Source organism: Tachysurus vachellii, chromosome 21 (assembly GCF_030014155.1).
Source record: "Tachysurus vachellii isolate PV-2020 chromosome 21, HZAU_Pvac_v1, whole genome shotgun sequence".
Taxonomy (NCBI): Eukaryota; Metazoa; Chordata; class Actinopteri; order Siluriformes; family Bagridae; genus Tachysurus; species Tachysurus vachellii.
In genome coordinates this window covers 6,445,880-6,459,947 of record NC_083480.1, presented here as the reverse complement: position 1 = coordinate 6,459,947, position 14,068 = coordinate 6,445,880, and the positions used below count along the sequence as shown (strand labels likewise).

Genomic DNA, 14,068 nt, shown 5'->3' with positions numbered 1-14,068 from the left:
CAGGACAATAGCCACCAACTGGAAATGGTGAAGGACACATCTTTTTTTTTTTAGCTGTTATTTTAGCTCATACAGTGTAACACATTTGTGCTATTCACCACATGCTCATGAAGGTAACAGTGACGCTCTGACACGTGTTATGGATGTGTTCTAGAAGTGTGCACGACCATGGACACGTGACCATCGGTATCACGTCACAGGCTTTGGCGTCATCACAGTTGTGGGAGGGAGGAAGAGGAGTAGCGGGGGGGGGGGGGGCGGTGTGTGTGTGTGTGTGAGAGAGAGAGAGAGAGAGAGAGAGAGAGCGACATCAGATACAGAGCCCAGGGTTCATATCTACAGTAACAACGCACTTGCTTCTTCTTTTTTTTTTTTTTTACAAATAAAACATCACCAACATTTATCAGGTAAGTCTTTATCAGTGTGCATTTGAGCTTAAGGCTGAAGGGGTTACGCGTCACAAGGGAAACAACGTTAGTATTTCTATTATCGAGTGCTGTGAGTGCGCTATATTTACAGAGACCTTACAGAAGACTTGGGAGGATGAACGTCGTGTTACGGTGCGTTGGCACGCAGTTATGTCGAGCCCCTGCGTAACGCGCGCACCACGATCTTCATCTACTCCATCATCATCATCATCATCCCGCATCAGCTGATGCGGGATGATGATGATGGTGAAGATGATGATCGTAAATGACCCCATGCTGGATATGTAGTGCACTAAAAAAATGCGTAAAAGCCGTGTTTTACGCGCATACATAGTGCGCCTGTATAGGAAGGTGGAGGCTATTTGGGGTTTCGAGCTAAGGCAGGCCAGCTTTAGAAGATTATTTACTTTGGTCATCACCACAACCGCCATATTGACATTTGACCATTTTCCCATAGCTTAGAAATGAAAAGAAACGCAGTGGTCAGACTCCCAGTGTTTATTATACAGTAACTTCAGCTCAAACCTACATTGTGTCTTTATATAAAGGTCCAAATACACAGCTACATAACAATAACTATACTGTTGACATCCAGTAAGGATTAATCTCCCAGGCATTGGTTAATTTATATATATATATATATATTATGATATAATATAATATAATATAATATAATATAATATAATATAATATAATGGAATAGAATAGAACAGCATATACGGTCATATATGGCTTTGGTTGCAGCCAGTCCTGCTGAATAAGTATTAAAATAGTTCAGAAATTGTGTGAATAAATACGTGTCAGGATTTCCACCAACACCGCCATCACATACATTGCTCATCGTTTTGGCCAGCACGTTGGATCGTCCCCTACATCCTGCTACATTCTGCTGCATCATACTTCAAGTTCATTTGCTCTGCCAGGAACTATAACAAGATCTGTGTTTGTCTTGGTTCATTTTCTTAATGTGAGCTAAGAACATGGGAATAGTGCTTGAGGTATCAGTGTGATCCTCCTAGATTCTCTTCTTCAGAGTGAAAGTCATTTATCTTAATGTATTTATATGGGTGTGGGGGTGTGTGAGTGGGTGTGTTAGCGGTGTTGTCGCTGTGTGTATGTGTGCATATAGCGTGCATGAAGATTTCAATACTAAGAGACTGTTTTCAACATTTCATCTTCTTGTATGAAGTGGCACATTATTGCTGGATTATTTAAAGAATTACACCAGCATTTTGTCAAACTAGTGTTTATCTACCACATCTAAATTATTGTCTCTGAGTCTAGTGTAATTCATCCCTTAAAAGATTGGACTGCTTCTTCTGAAATGAGGACTAAATCTTATTCATGATAAAATGAATCACTTAAAGTGACAAATAGATGGGAGTGCTTCGGTTTCCATTTTGTTGTGCTTGATTACCATAGAACCCTAGGAATTGTTTTTTATTGTATCTCCAGTGTTCAACATCTGATGATTTCCTGGAGTTTTCTACTGTTTTTTTTTCTCAGTACAGGTAGCAATGTCAGTGTCAATTCTAGCACATATTAATCACACATATGCAAAAGATGCAGTGAATTTAGAGATAAAAAAAAAACAATCCTGTATTATTACTGTTAATAAGCCTTGTATAGAATATCATAGTCATATTAGAAAACCAGTATCAGAAAATACTCAGTGTTACAGACTAGTCTATTCTAGTCTGTGGTTACTGGAAGCAGATGTGCTCAACATTGCAAACTAGTACAGATGCAGAGACTGTGTTTGCTGAGTGTGTGGTCTGTCATACAAAATTCTAAAAACCTCTAATTTAGTAAGATAGCGCCTATGCTGTTAGTCATTTCATCTAGATTGTTATTAGATTGTTTGCGTTTAAGGGCAAGAATACTTTCTGACTAATCAGCACAAAGAATTCAGCAGCTCTGTGGTGTAAATTGCAGTAACCGGCTGAAGATGAGAACTTCTGTGTGCTGGTTATTACACAGCCTGGCTATTATACAAATTTTATGAATGGAAGTTGTGTGAGGACTGATCATTCATAAGCCCCGTAACATATCTTACAAAGAGATGCTTTAGTTTTTTTTTTAAAAAAGGTTTATAACAGCTGTTAATGGCACACAAATTATTGCCTGAAGTGCATGCACTGTGGCGTGTTTCTAAATCATGCAAGTATTATTTTAAAAAATTTGGTCACATGGCACAGCCAATTGCTTTGCATGTTTCCATCAGCTGTATGTTTCCATGCATGCCTGTTTGGAATGGATGTAACTAGATGAACATAATATGGCAAAGGTTTCACCCTTCATGGTGGTGCTCAGCCTTTTGTTTTGTTCAGAAACACATCAATGATAGGTGGTGCTCTTTCCGGAGTAGGCAGGCCCATTTGATCTCAGATACAAGCCAGTTACTGTCTCTGTACAGTTGGAAGACGATTGGCTCACTTCTGGCTTCACTTCCAGTTATTATGAACTACTCATTTCCACAGAGAAACAGTAACACGACCAGTAATCATGGTGCAGAACTAATGGCTGCCATTAATGCCCACTGGTACCTAATGTAGAAGCTGTTTCTATGGACCAACATACCAACAAACTTCCTTCTTCTTAGTTCTGTTTTTGGTGCTTCATTAGCTGTAGCTTTGTCCACCACGTGACTCCTAAGAGGATTTCACTACTTTTATTCAGCCCCTGACATCTAGATATCATCTCAATAGATGTCATTTATCATCTGTTCAGCTTTTACAGATTTGACAGATTTTTGTAACTGTCTTTTGTCTTTGTTTTTTCCCATCGTTCTTTTGGTGAACACTATACAGACAAATGTTTGTGGACACCTGACCGTAAATACATTTATGTATTTATTGAACGTACCTTTCCACATGTATTCCTCCCTTTGCTGTTTTAAGAAGCTCCACCCTTCTGAGAAGGATTTGCATTAGGTGCTGGTGTGTGGCTGTGGTAATTTGTGATCATTCAGCAGCAAGAACATTAGTAAAATCAGACACTGATGATGTATGACGAAGCCTGGGGTGCAGTCGGAGTGCCAGTTCATCACAAAGGTGTACAGCGGGGTTTAGGTCTTTCACACCTACTTTGGTAAATCATGTCTTCACTTTGTGAACAGGGGCATTGTCATGCTGGACCAGTTTTGGTCCTTTAAGTTCCAGTGATGTGAAAACATTCTAGACAATTGTGTTCTTCCAACTTGGCGGTGTCAATTAAAGGAAAAACTCACTTATAAGTGTAACAGTCAGGTGTACATAACTTTTGTAATGTAGCTTCCAGTTAACTACCACAACAAAAGTCTCTAAAACAATATGGCAATGCATAGATGTGTATTCTGATGTACACATCTATACATCAATCTGTATACAGATGTCATGAGATACTCTTGTACATGTGTGTTTCAGGATAAGCAGTCAGTAAGTTAGTCAGTCAGTCAGCGAGAGCATTTGTAGGATGACTTGGCTGCGGTGTGGCAAAATATCAATCCTGTAGCATATTAGCGAATGTTTGGATAATTAGATAATTATCAGATCTGAGATCAGATTTTATGTCTAGTCTTAGCTGAGGTATGTGTGTATGTTAGTGTGTGACAGGTGAAAGATGGTGAAAGGTAATGGTGTAGAAAGCTTGGATAACCTTAATTATTCTTTTAATTACAGTAGGATTTCTTGAGATTTCTGAAAATAACTATATTTCTGGACCAAAATTCTAGCTGAAATTTTCCTTTTCTTGACATGAATGTGAAAAAGTAAGTGAGCATGAAGGTGGCCAGTCAGCTTCTCGTTATGCCTAAATTATATAACACATTATCAACGGTGTAAGGACTACACCAGGAATTCATTAATTTGATGCCTGGTACTTAAGAAAACTAATCAACAAAATCAGATTTTTACTGTTTGCGGATTCTCTTAACATGAATTGGACCCCCTAACCCAACAAAATACAGTTAACACACAAAAGCTCTAAGTGAAATTGTATTTGGATGTGAGAATCTCAGTGGAATTTCAGTGTGTCATGTGAATTTAAATAGAGAGATTAGAAAGCAGGAGTCTGAATGTAGCCAGTCAATGCACATAGTTCTGGATGAAAGTGAAGTAATCCACATGGGATTTGGCATTCAGTGGAATTGGGGCAGTGACGCGTAATACTGCTTTTCTTCATTTACAGAATGTGATGTAGTTAGAGACACCGAATGTATGATAAATTGATTTTCTCCAAACACAGCTGTGATTTGTCCTTTGAATAAAACAAAGACAGTTTGGATTTTGTCTAAACCCAACATAAAATTAATCCATGCAATTTTCCCATTTTGTACAGAGGGCCAAAGTGTCACACTGCATTCAGTCTCTGAGTTCACAGTGTCCATGGCTACCTTCTTTCCCCTCTCCAATATCCTCAGAAACCTTGGTTCTAAGAAAGCTATACTCGTACATAAGTATTTTGATCTACTGCCCTGCTAGTGGCAATTTTCTGGTGGTCTCTGAGGCTAGTATACAGGCTCGTTGTTGATGCTGATCAGCAGTCTAATATTGCACTTGAAGAAATCAGCAGGTCATAGATTAGTTGCTGTACTCTGGCTATGTTTAGATTCGATAGGTCACAGCATGGCACCATGGATTTAAAAGGTATCAGCACCACTGAGGTTTCACAGGATTTTTTTCTATTCAGATTTGCCTCACCTTTATAGCATTTATGACAGCATCTTCAAATCATGTACTGACCAGATAGCAAAGGTTTTCACAGACTTATACAGCATGTCATTTGTTCTGTTCGATTTAATAGACCAAATCTTCATTTGTGCCTACCTACCTACCTGCCTGCTTCATTAGACCTCCTGAAGTTTGTATACCATGCCAACAGGTCCACCAATGACACCACCATCCCGTCACTACACAGAGCCCTTTCCTGCCTGGAGTGGAAGAACATAGTGTAATAGAATGTTGTTTGTTGACTAAAGCTCAGCATTCAATACCAAAATTCCCACCGGGCTTGTCAGAAAGCTAAAAGACCTGGGTCTGGACAGTCATCTGTGCACTAGGATCCCAAACTTTCTGACGGCTCTTCACTCAACTTAAGCTTAGGAGCTCCTCAAGGATACATGCTCAGCCCTCTTCGGTGCAAACTGTTTATATGTGACTGTATAGCTCAGCATCCTTTAAGTATCTTCTTTAAATTTGGGGAGACACCACGATTGCAGGCCTGATCTCAGATGGAGATGAAACAGCAGTCAGAGCCCGGGCTGCATTTACTTCAGACAACAACCTCTCTCTGCACATCAGTAGAACAAAGGAGATGATTTGTTTACGAAAGGAAGAGTCACTTTGTTGAGCATGCACCTGCCCTTTGCACATCAGTAGAATAGAGGTGGAACATTTTAGGAGGTGGAAGACAGCTTTAAATTCCTTGGCATTCACATTTCCCATGACTTAAAACAGTCCACCCACATTCACACTGTGGTGAGAACAGCCTGCACGTGTCTGTCCTTCCTGCAGAAACTGAGACAGTTTGGAATGTCCCTTGGACATTCTCAAATCATTGCACCATTAAGAGCATTCTCCTATTCTCAGTGGCTGCATCACAGTTTCTCTGGTGACCACAGAGACAACCAAAGAATGAAGAAATTAGCTGATCTCACCATCAGAAGGAAACCACCTTATCGACAGCTCAATTACTTGAAACTGTGCCTGAGGATGCCAAAAAGATCATAGGCAGTCATTTTGGACACTTAATTTTACGACTGCTTCCATTCGGCAGGCTATTTGTTCAGAGATGAACAAACAGACTAAAAAATACTTAACCCAAGGTATCAGACACTTAACAATATAACAATATATAGTGACTTACATCGTTTATACACCCAATTTTGCCCATTAAATTTATTATGTACATTTTGAATGTACACTACCCAAATATGTTTATATACACTAGATGTTCCTTTTTTTAGATTTTATTTATCTCTTGTGTACTTCTCCATCCTGAAAGTTTTATCTTTGCACTAGATTTACTTGCGATAGCATTTATATCTCTGTATTTTGTTTATTAAATGTTATATATTAATATAGCCTGGTACTTGTTTATGAAACTACCAAGAGAGTTTCAGTGTGCAGTTTTCCATGTCCAATTTTTGTCCAACTTAGCGATCCAATCCTTACTTAGGAGTCTCATTTTGTTCATGAATTTTATGCAAACAAAAATCTTGCATGCAATTCTTGTTATAGATTAGAGGTATAGGTATTCCTGCATAATATCACTATACCCTCATTCGAGCACTGGTAGGATTGCATTAAAATGATTAATATTGAGTGAACGGACTTGCGGTCTGACTATAGCACCATTGGTTTAATGAAACTTCACCACTTTGCAGTGCTTCAGAGAAGTTTTGAATGCTTTTTAAATATGTTGAACCTTTTCTGGACTAGCTTGTGAGTGCTTTTTATGATTTGGAAAAGCAACAGGTTGGACCTTTTAGTTACAGTGGAGTGGTTTACATGCTACAAGATAGAAAGACATTTTGAGTGCTTCACACTTAAATGCACAGTGGGCCAAAATATAAAACTGAGATAAAGTCACGGGCCAAACTGAATATTTATTGAAAAATTAACTGCAACTGAAATGTAATGTTCAACCTTTTTCATATGGAAACAAACTTTAGTTTTGCTTGAACACAGGATTTGGAACAACCAGAGCTTGATATGACAAACACATTCATTCAATCATTTTCTACCGCTTATCCGAACTATTCTCGTCATCGGGCATTGAGGCAGGATACACCCTGGACGGAGTGCCAACCCATCACAGGGCACACACACACACACTCTCCTTCACTCACGCAATCACACACTAGGGACAATTTTCCAGAGATGCCAATCAACCTACCATGCATGTCTTTGGACCGGGGGAGGAAACCGGAGTACCCGGAGGAAACCCCCGAGGCACGGGGAGAACATGCAAACTCCACACACACAAGCCACCGTGCCCCCTGACAAACACATAAGAAATTAAATTTGAAATAAAAGACACATCAGTATTGTTCATTTCTTATTTAAATAAATAAAATAAATTATGCCTCTCACTGTATCATTTTAAGTTCCTTTTTGAAGTGGATCTTTTTCAAAACCGTCCAAGCCCTTATACTTCTCATAATGTTTCGTTTCATAGTGTCTTCTTATGTTATATTCTTTCGTTCCAGACGTGTTAGCTCCGCACACAAGACAAACAGGTCTGTCCTTTATATTCGTGAACATTTAATCTGCCTTCCACCTGTCTTGAAAGCTCCTATTGTCCATCTTTCGTTTGGCCATTTTTGTGGAGGGTGGAGTTAACTTGCCCGATGTGACTGTAGCATGGTTGTTAACGACTGTCAACAGAGAATGAGGGGCGCTTGCTGTTCGTGACTACACGTCAATACAGTGGCAAGGCATTCTGAGATTTGTAGTATTAGCGGAGCATGCAGCTAGCCAGCTGTAATGCACATTATGATATGATCTCACGGGCCAAATATAATTACCTGAGTTTGACATATGTGCTTTGCGCCAAAATGCGAGTTCTGGTGTCCACAAACTGTTGGCCAGAAAGAAAGACAGAAAGAACGATAGATAGATAGATAGAACGATAGATAGATAGATAGATAGATAGATAGATAGATAGATAGATAGATAGATAGATAGATAGATAGATAGATAGAACGATAGATAGATAGATAGATAGATAGATAGATAGATAGATAGATAGATAGATAGATAGAGCTTTATGTACATCTTAAGTCAGGGTTGAATACTCATTTAAGGAGATTGCACATGTTCCTTAATATAACTTAACCTAATACCCTCAAGTAGCTTCTCTGCCAATGTAATCCTCATTTCTGTTTATAAATAGTAGCAGTAGTTATTGCAGCTCATAGGTCATTTACTTGTTTGCCTTAACTATGGATTCTCTAGAAGCACAGCTAATAGCATGTAATTTTTGACGGACCTTGGGATGTATGCCATCATTGAATGCTGAGCTCTTAAGTCAGCAGAAATTATAGAATTGAGTCATTGCTGATTCTTTACTTGAGTCGGTTTATCTGACAGAGCTTAAAATGCTATGACTTAGCTATACTCGTTTAGCTAATTAAAATGGCTTTTCTGTATATTTTTGTTGTTCCTTTCATGCAGCAATTTCAGGGTGAGGAAACGAGACATGTCACAGGAGAAAACTGGCTACCCTATAATGGGGGAGAACAAACCCCTTCACAGTAATGTCTACGGGCCACCCCAGCCTGATGCATTTGGGATGCCTCCACCTAACTACAGCCAGGCTCCAGGAGGATTCTCTTACCCAGCACCAGGACCGTGTGGCCAACCAGGTTTTACCCAGGGGGCACCAGGGTTCGCTCCTGGACCCTACCCTCAGATGCCCTTCCCACAAATGCCATACCCTCAAGGCCCATATCCACAGGGGCCATGTCCACAGGGGCCATATCCTCAAGGTCCCTACCCTGGGCCAGGACAGCCTGCTTTTGATGGAGATCCCAATGGTGAGTATGTTGTACATAAATGGTCTAGTAGGAAATTTCAGATGCAGTTCATGCTTTGGGTTTTCCTTTTATTCTGCAAAAATGTTCTATAGAAGTAGTTTGAATTTTCTTAAGGATTGATGGTCATTAATGTTTTACAGGGGTGTACAGTGATTGTTTTGATTGTTTGCTAACAACAGGTGTTACCTACATACTAGTAAGACTGCTACAGTTTCACTATGACATTTGTCAGCATACATGTTTACTAGAATAAGCAACACTGAAAAGGTAATCATAGATATAAATATTACCATGACAAGCCAACATCTTGGCACAAACAGTTTCCAGTTTTTTATAAGACAGTAGTTAAGCAGTGGTTAAGCTGTTGGACTACTGTTTGGTTATTTTGCTGTATCATAAGAATAGAGTAAAACTCAATCTGACCAAAGGCAATTATACTCATTTTGCTTAAATGATTGGCCAAGTAACTGACTACAATAAATGATAACTTGACACTAAAGTAAAGGCCTGTTCTATCTGTCACTGATGATCAATGGTGGATGAATGACAAATTGTGTTCATAACTATTTTCCTTTTTACTGCATTGGGTTTGTTGCTTCACATTGTTTATTAGTAGGTTCTAGAAACTTTTTCTTCATAAATCTAAAGTTTATACAGCATATAAATAATTTTCACATATGTTTCTTTGATCAACATTTTTGTGCAAGCAATTTACAGTCAGGCCGATTAATGTATGAATTTGAGCTCAAAATGCAGACTTTCCGCATTAAACATTTTACAGACGTTTACATCCAGATCAGCTGTACAATATTATACCACTATATATATATATATATATATATATATATATATATATATATATATATATATATATATGTATATATATATATATATATATATATATATATATATATATATATATATATATGTATATATGTATATATATATATATACGTGTATATATATATATATATATATTTATATATATATATATATATATATATATATATATATATATATATATAGTCAGGTAATTAGATAAACAATCAGAAATAAAAGACTTTTAATATTGCATTACATTTATACGATTACAAACTATTACATTTTTTGAGACAATCATCTCATAGATTCAACTGCAGTGTTTTCTTGGAATGTTGGCATACAATTTGTAATCTTTATTCACTCTTTACTGTGGCAGCTGCCATGGGCAGTCCGGGCTATCATAGTGGAGATAGGCCTCCTTCATATTATGACAATGAGGAGTTTGCCAACTCAGGCTGGGAGGACAAGACTATCCGGCAGGCCTTTATCAGGAAGGTAAGATTCCAAAGGGGGGATTGTTCAGAGGTGTATCCTAACTGCAGTCAGCAATCCTAGCAGTCAGATAATCATAAAAGCTTTGTAGTGTTTCTTGATATTCTTGATATTTTTGTGCTTTATTATCATTCCTAGGTGTTCTTGGTCTTAACTGTACAGCTGATGGTGACGTTCTCCTTCGTCGCCATCTTCACCTTTTCAGAAGACGTCAAGCGATTTGTACAACAAAATCGATGGACGTACTACGTGTCCTATGCTGTCTTTTTCGTTTCTCTCATCGTGCTCAGCTGCTGTGGAGAATTCCGACGCAAACACCCCTGGAATCTGGTGGCACTGGTAGGAATGATATGCTTCTACGTAGTTTAAACTAGATCACACTAGACCGAGGATATATACAGGTGTGAAAACAGTGACAAATCTCAGTCAGTTAAAAAAAACATCACATCAGACATCAAAATGAGAAAAAATATGCTCAGTGAGTGTAAACTCACTGGATTACAGTACATACTATATCAAAATTGTATCTGAATTGTCTGAGCTAGGTTAAAATTTGTAAATAAAAATCTCTGTCTCTCTTTGTCAGTCTATTCTAACTCTCAGCCTGTCCTACATGGTGGGGATGATCGCCAGCTTCTATAACACAGACACGGTTATTATGGCAGTGGGGATCACAGCAGTGGTCTGCTTCACCGTGGTGCTCTTCTCCCTTCAGGTCAGCCTGCTGCCTTTTAGCTTTTCCTTTTCTTGTGTGGGTCTGTCTGTATCTGTACTTTTATTTAAAGCTTGCATTTATTTAAATCCTGGTTTGATTTTATAGATATTTTTATAGACACATGTCTGACACATCTCTGATCACCCCTTTCTTCTAGAGCAAGTATGACTTCACTTCCTGCCGGGGTGTGCTATTCGTGTGCCTCATCATTCTCCTTCTTTTCTCCATCCTCTGCATTTTTATCCGTCACAAGATCCTGCACATTGTCTACGCCTCCCTAGGGGCTCTGCTTTTCACCTGTGTAAGTAGCACTATCTGTTGTATGTCTTATCCTACAAACTACATGAATCCTATATGATTAAATGTTGTTGGTTTTTGGCCTTTTTAATTGCGGTTAAAAAGAGTTATTTGTTAAAATAAATGATGTACACGTTTCTATTTACTTGTGCAATTTCATTTCCCTTAAACTAAATAAATTTGGTCAATTTATTTAGTACACACATTGTGTATAATTAAATAGCCTTTGTTATGTTAATTGGAGAATTTATGTGGCATGATTTGGATTGTGTACTTAGGGATGCTGGAATGTAGGATAATAAAAAATAAAAAAGGAGAAAATAGAAACAATAACAGTAAACGGTGGCGTGGCGTTTAAAGGTCCTACATTCAGAAGGATTCATATAGAGGCAGAGAGATATAGAGATATAGAGGCAGAAAACAACTATTTATACCACTCACATGTATTGTTGCCACAAGGCTAATAATGAAATGAATATAATAATGTTTTTTTTAATAAATAAAACCAAATAATCATTGATGTGGAAAAGATTTCTGTTAGCAGATGTAAGCTATGTTTATTATAGCTGCTACATCATTACTGAACTTCTCACTGATTTTTCACAACAGTGAATGTAACTATAAACAGCTATAGTGTCACTTTGCTAACGGACATTGTTATTAAATGTGACTTGAATGCAAAACTGTTCTTAGCAATGCTGGTCCTAAGTCAAGGAAGAACATCAACAGAAATGTTTATAGCATCTCTGTGGGACCATCCACAGTAATCTCATGGTGATCTTTAGCATCCTTTATGTTTTTGAGTAAACACAGCAACAAACATTTCTTTGTTTTTTCCTCAGTTCCTGGCTGTAGACACTCAGCTACTTCTAGGCAACAAGAAGCTGGCACTGAGCCCAGAGGAGTACATCTTTGCTGCACTGAACCTATACACAGACATCATTAACATCTTCATTTATCTCCTTGCCATCGTGGGCCGCTCCCGGGAATAAGCAAAAAAACACATGTACACACACACACAAACACACAGTGATTACATTGCACTCATTCTCTCCTCTTGTTTCCCATTGTGTGTTCCATAATTCCCTCGAGTTTAGCTGATACACAGGGTGGTCAGACCAATAGCTCTATGCATCCAGCAGGCGTGGATCACAGCAAAGGAAGGGCATATTTATGAAATGTATCTAATTAAAAAATCCATCATGTCTGCTTGCTATGTCCCTGAAATGGCTCATATGCATTTGGAAAAGGTACAGTGTAGGTAGTATGACCCACCAATCGTATCTAAAACAGCATGAGCAGACATTTTTCTTACCCTGACACCCGGCAAGCTTGGCACTCTGCCTGATAACGCTAGCACTGCATTAAGTGGGAGAAGGAAACGCAGGAAGTTGGCAGAGAGGGCACTGATATATTGTCTAGAAACAAATGATCAATCCGTCATTGTGTCTCTTTTTCTATTCACTCTGACCAGTCCGTGTGCTGGTAAAGTCTGCATGGTAAATTAAAAGGGTCGAGAAAGACAAAAGAACTCAAATTTGTCCTTTAATACCTGCTTATTATACACCTGTAAATATTTCTATGAAGTTTCTCCACTCGGATCAGAGCATGTCCATACGAATGGCAATGATGCAGCGTGGAGAAACACGTGACACCACATTTTAAGATGCAAACACATATTGAGCACTCCACAAGACAGTTCATTGTTACTAACCACATACTACCACATAAACTGTGTATGTACATGTATACATAATGATAAATGAAACTGGTTTCTTTTTCTTTTTTTCCAAAATAAAGGAAGGTTTAGTTGTGGCGTCTGTAAGAATCGAAAGTTCCGTTAGCATTATTTGATACAATGACTTTCATTTTATTTTCATTATTTTGTTGGGATATGAAATTACTTTTCTATTCATGTGGCACATTTGTGTTTCTTTGTTCTTTTTTTTTTAACTCGCATGAAACGCTTGTATACTGGAATTATTGTTTTATTTCCTTGTGAAGAGTGAGGGTAAATCCACAGTGTTGCTTCTGTGTTGTTATTTATAAGCTATTTATTACAGGTTACTGTAGTCTGCAGGACTGTGGATGGTGTGCTTGCTTTTCTTATAGGGCTTTGTTATGCAAACCTCTTTACAACAGGTCGGTGTAACGTGAGATATTTACGATCATTTCCAGCTTATCTCTCCTGTCATGGATAACCAAGGGCAAACTGTGTTCCCAGATCAGCACTTTCTAGAAAATCTAGAAATAGAATAAAAAAAATAGAATTCTAGAATTGTTGCTCAGTCTCTATTAACATTAGAGTCTCTCATTTGTGTTGTCCACTGAATATAAATAAGTACAATCTTTTCAGAGTGGAAAACTATATTGTGTGTAATACAACTAACACTAAAGACCAAGATGTGATAAAAATCTTCTGTAAAGTAAACAAATGAGTAATTTCATAATATGCTGCTCACTATATGGCTAATTCATGGCTTGGATGTGATTTAACAACATATCCTCTATCTTGTCTCGGATGTAATATGTAATATTACATGTTATAATTGCACGCGCCTTCCTTAGTTTGCATGAAGAGAGCTGGCACACTGGACTAGTTAAAGAAGTTTGAAGATAATGTTCAATTTTAATGTGCCGCAGCCCTGTTTTCTCATTTTTGTGTTTGTGTGTTTAACTGTTGTTTGGCTTTTTAGATCTCTTTGCACTGTATATTTGCATTAAACTGAAGTTGGACTGTATCCCTTTACATGACTGTTTGCCTTTCATTAAATTTCGATCTTAAAGAGATGGAAA

The 14,068-nt window shown here is 38.0% G+C and overlaps 1 protein-coding gene across 1 annotated transcript; it reads left to right on the top strand.

Annotated features, from left to right (window-relative positions):
* The first annotated feature begins 280 nt into the window (after nucleotides 1-280).
* grinaa (glutamate receptor, ionotropic, N-methyl D-aspartate-associated protein 1a (glutamate binding)) lies at nucleotides 281-14,068 on the top strand. Its single transcript, XM_060857243.1, has 7 exons — nucleotides 281-407; nucleotides 8,585-8,946; nucleotides 10,145-10,263; nucleotides 10,399-10,599; nucleotides 10,847-10,975; nucleotides 11,133-11,276; nucleotides 12,115-14,068. Exons 2-7 carry the CDS (start codon nucleotides 8,610-8,612, stop codon nucleotides 12,262-12,264), a joined length of 1,080 nt encoding a protein of 359 aa, XP_060713226.1. The 5' UTR covers nucleotides 281-407; nucleotides 8,585-8,609; the 3' UTR covers nucleotides 12,265-14,068.

Bases quoted from the DNA above. Each gene is read 5' to 3' on its own strand.
- grinaa (XM_060857243.1), top strand. From the start codon at position 8,610: ATGTCACAGGAGAAAACTGGCTACCCTATAATGGGGGAGAACAAACCC. The intron at 10,264-10,398 runs GTAAGATTCCAA...TATCATTCCTAG, and splicing joins GGCAGGCCTTTATCAGGAAG to GTGTTCTTGGTCTTAACTGT. The intron at 10,976-11,132 runs GTCAGCCTGCTG...CCTTTCTTCTAG, and splicing joins TGGTGCTCTTCTCCCTTCAG to AGCAAGTATGACTTCACTTC.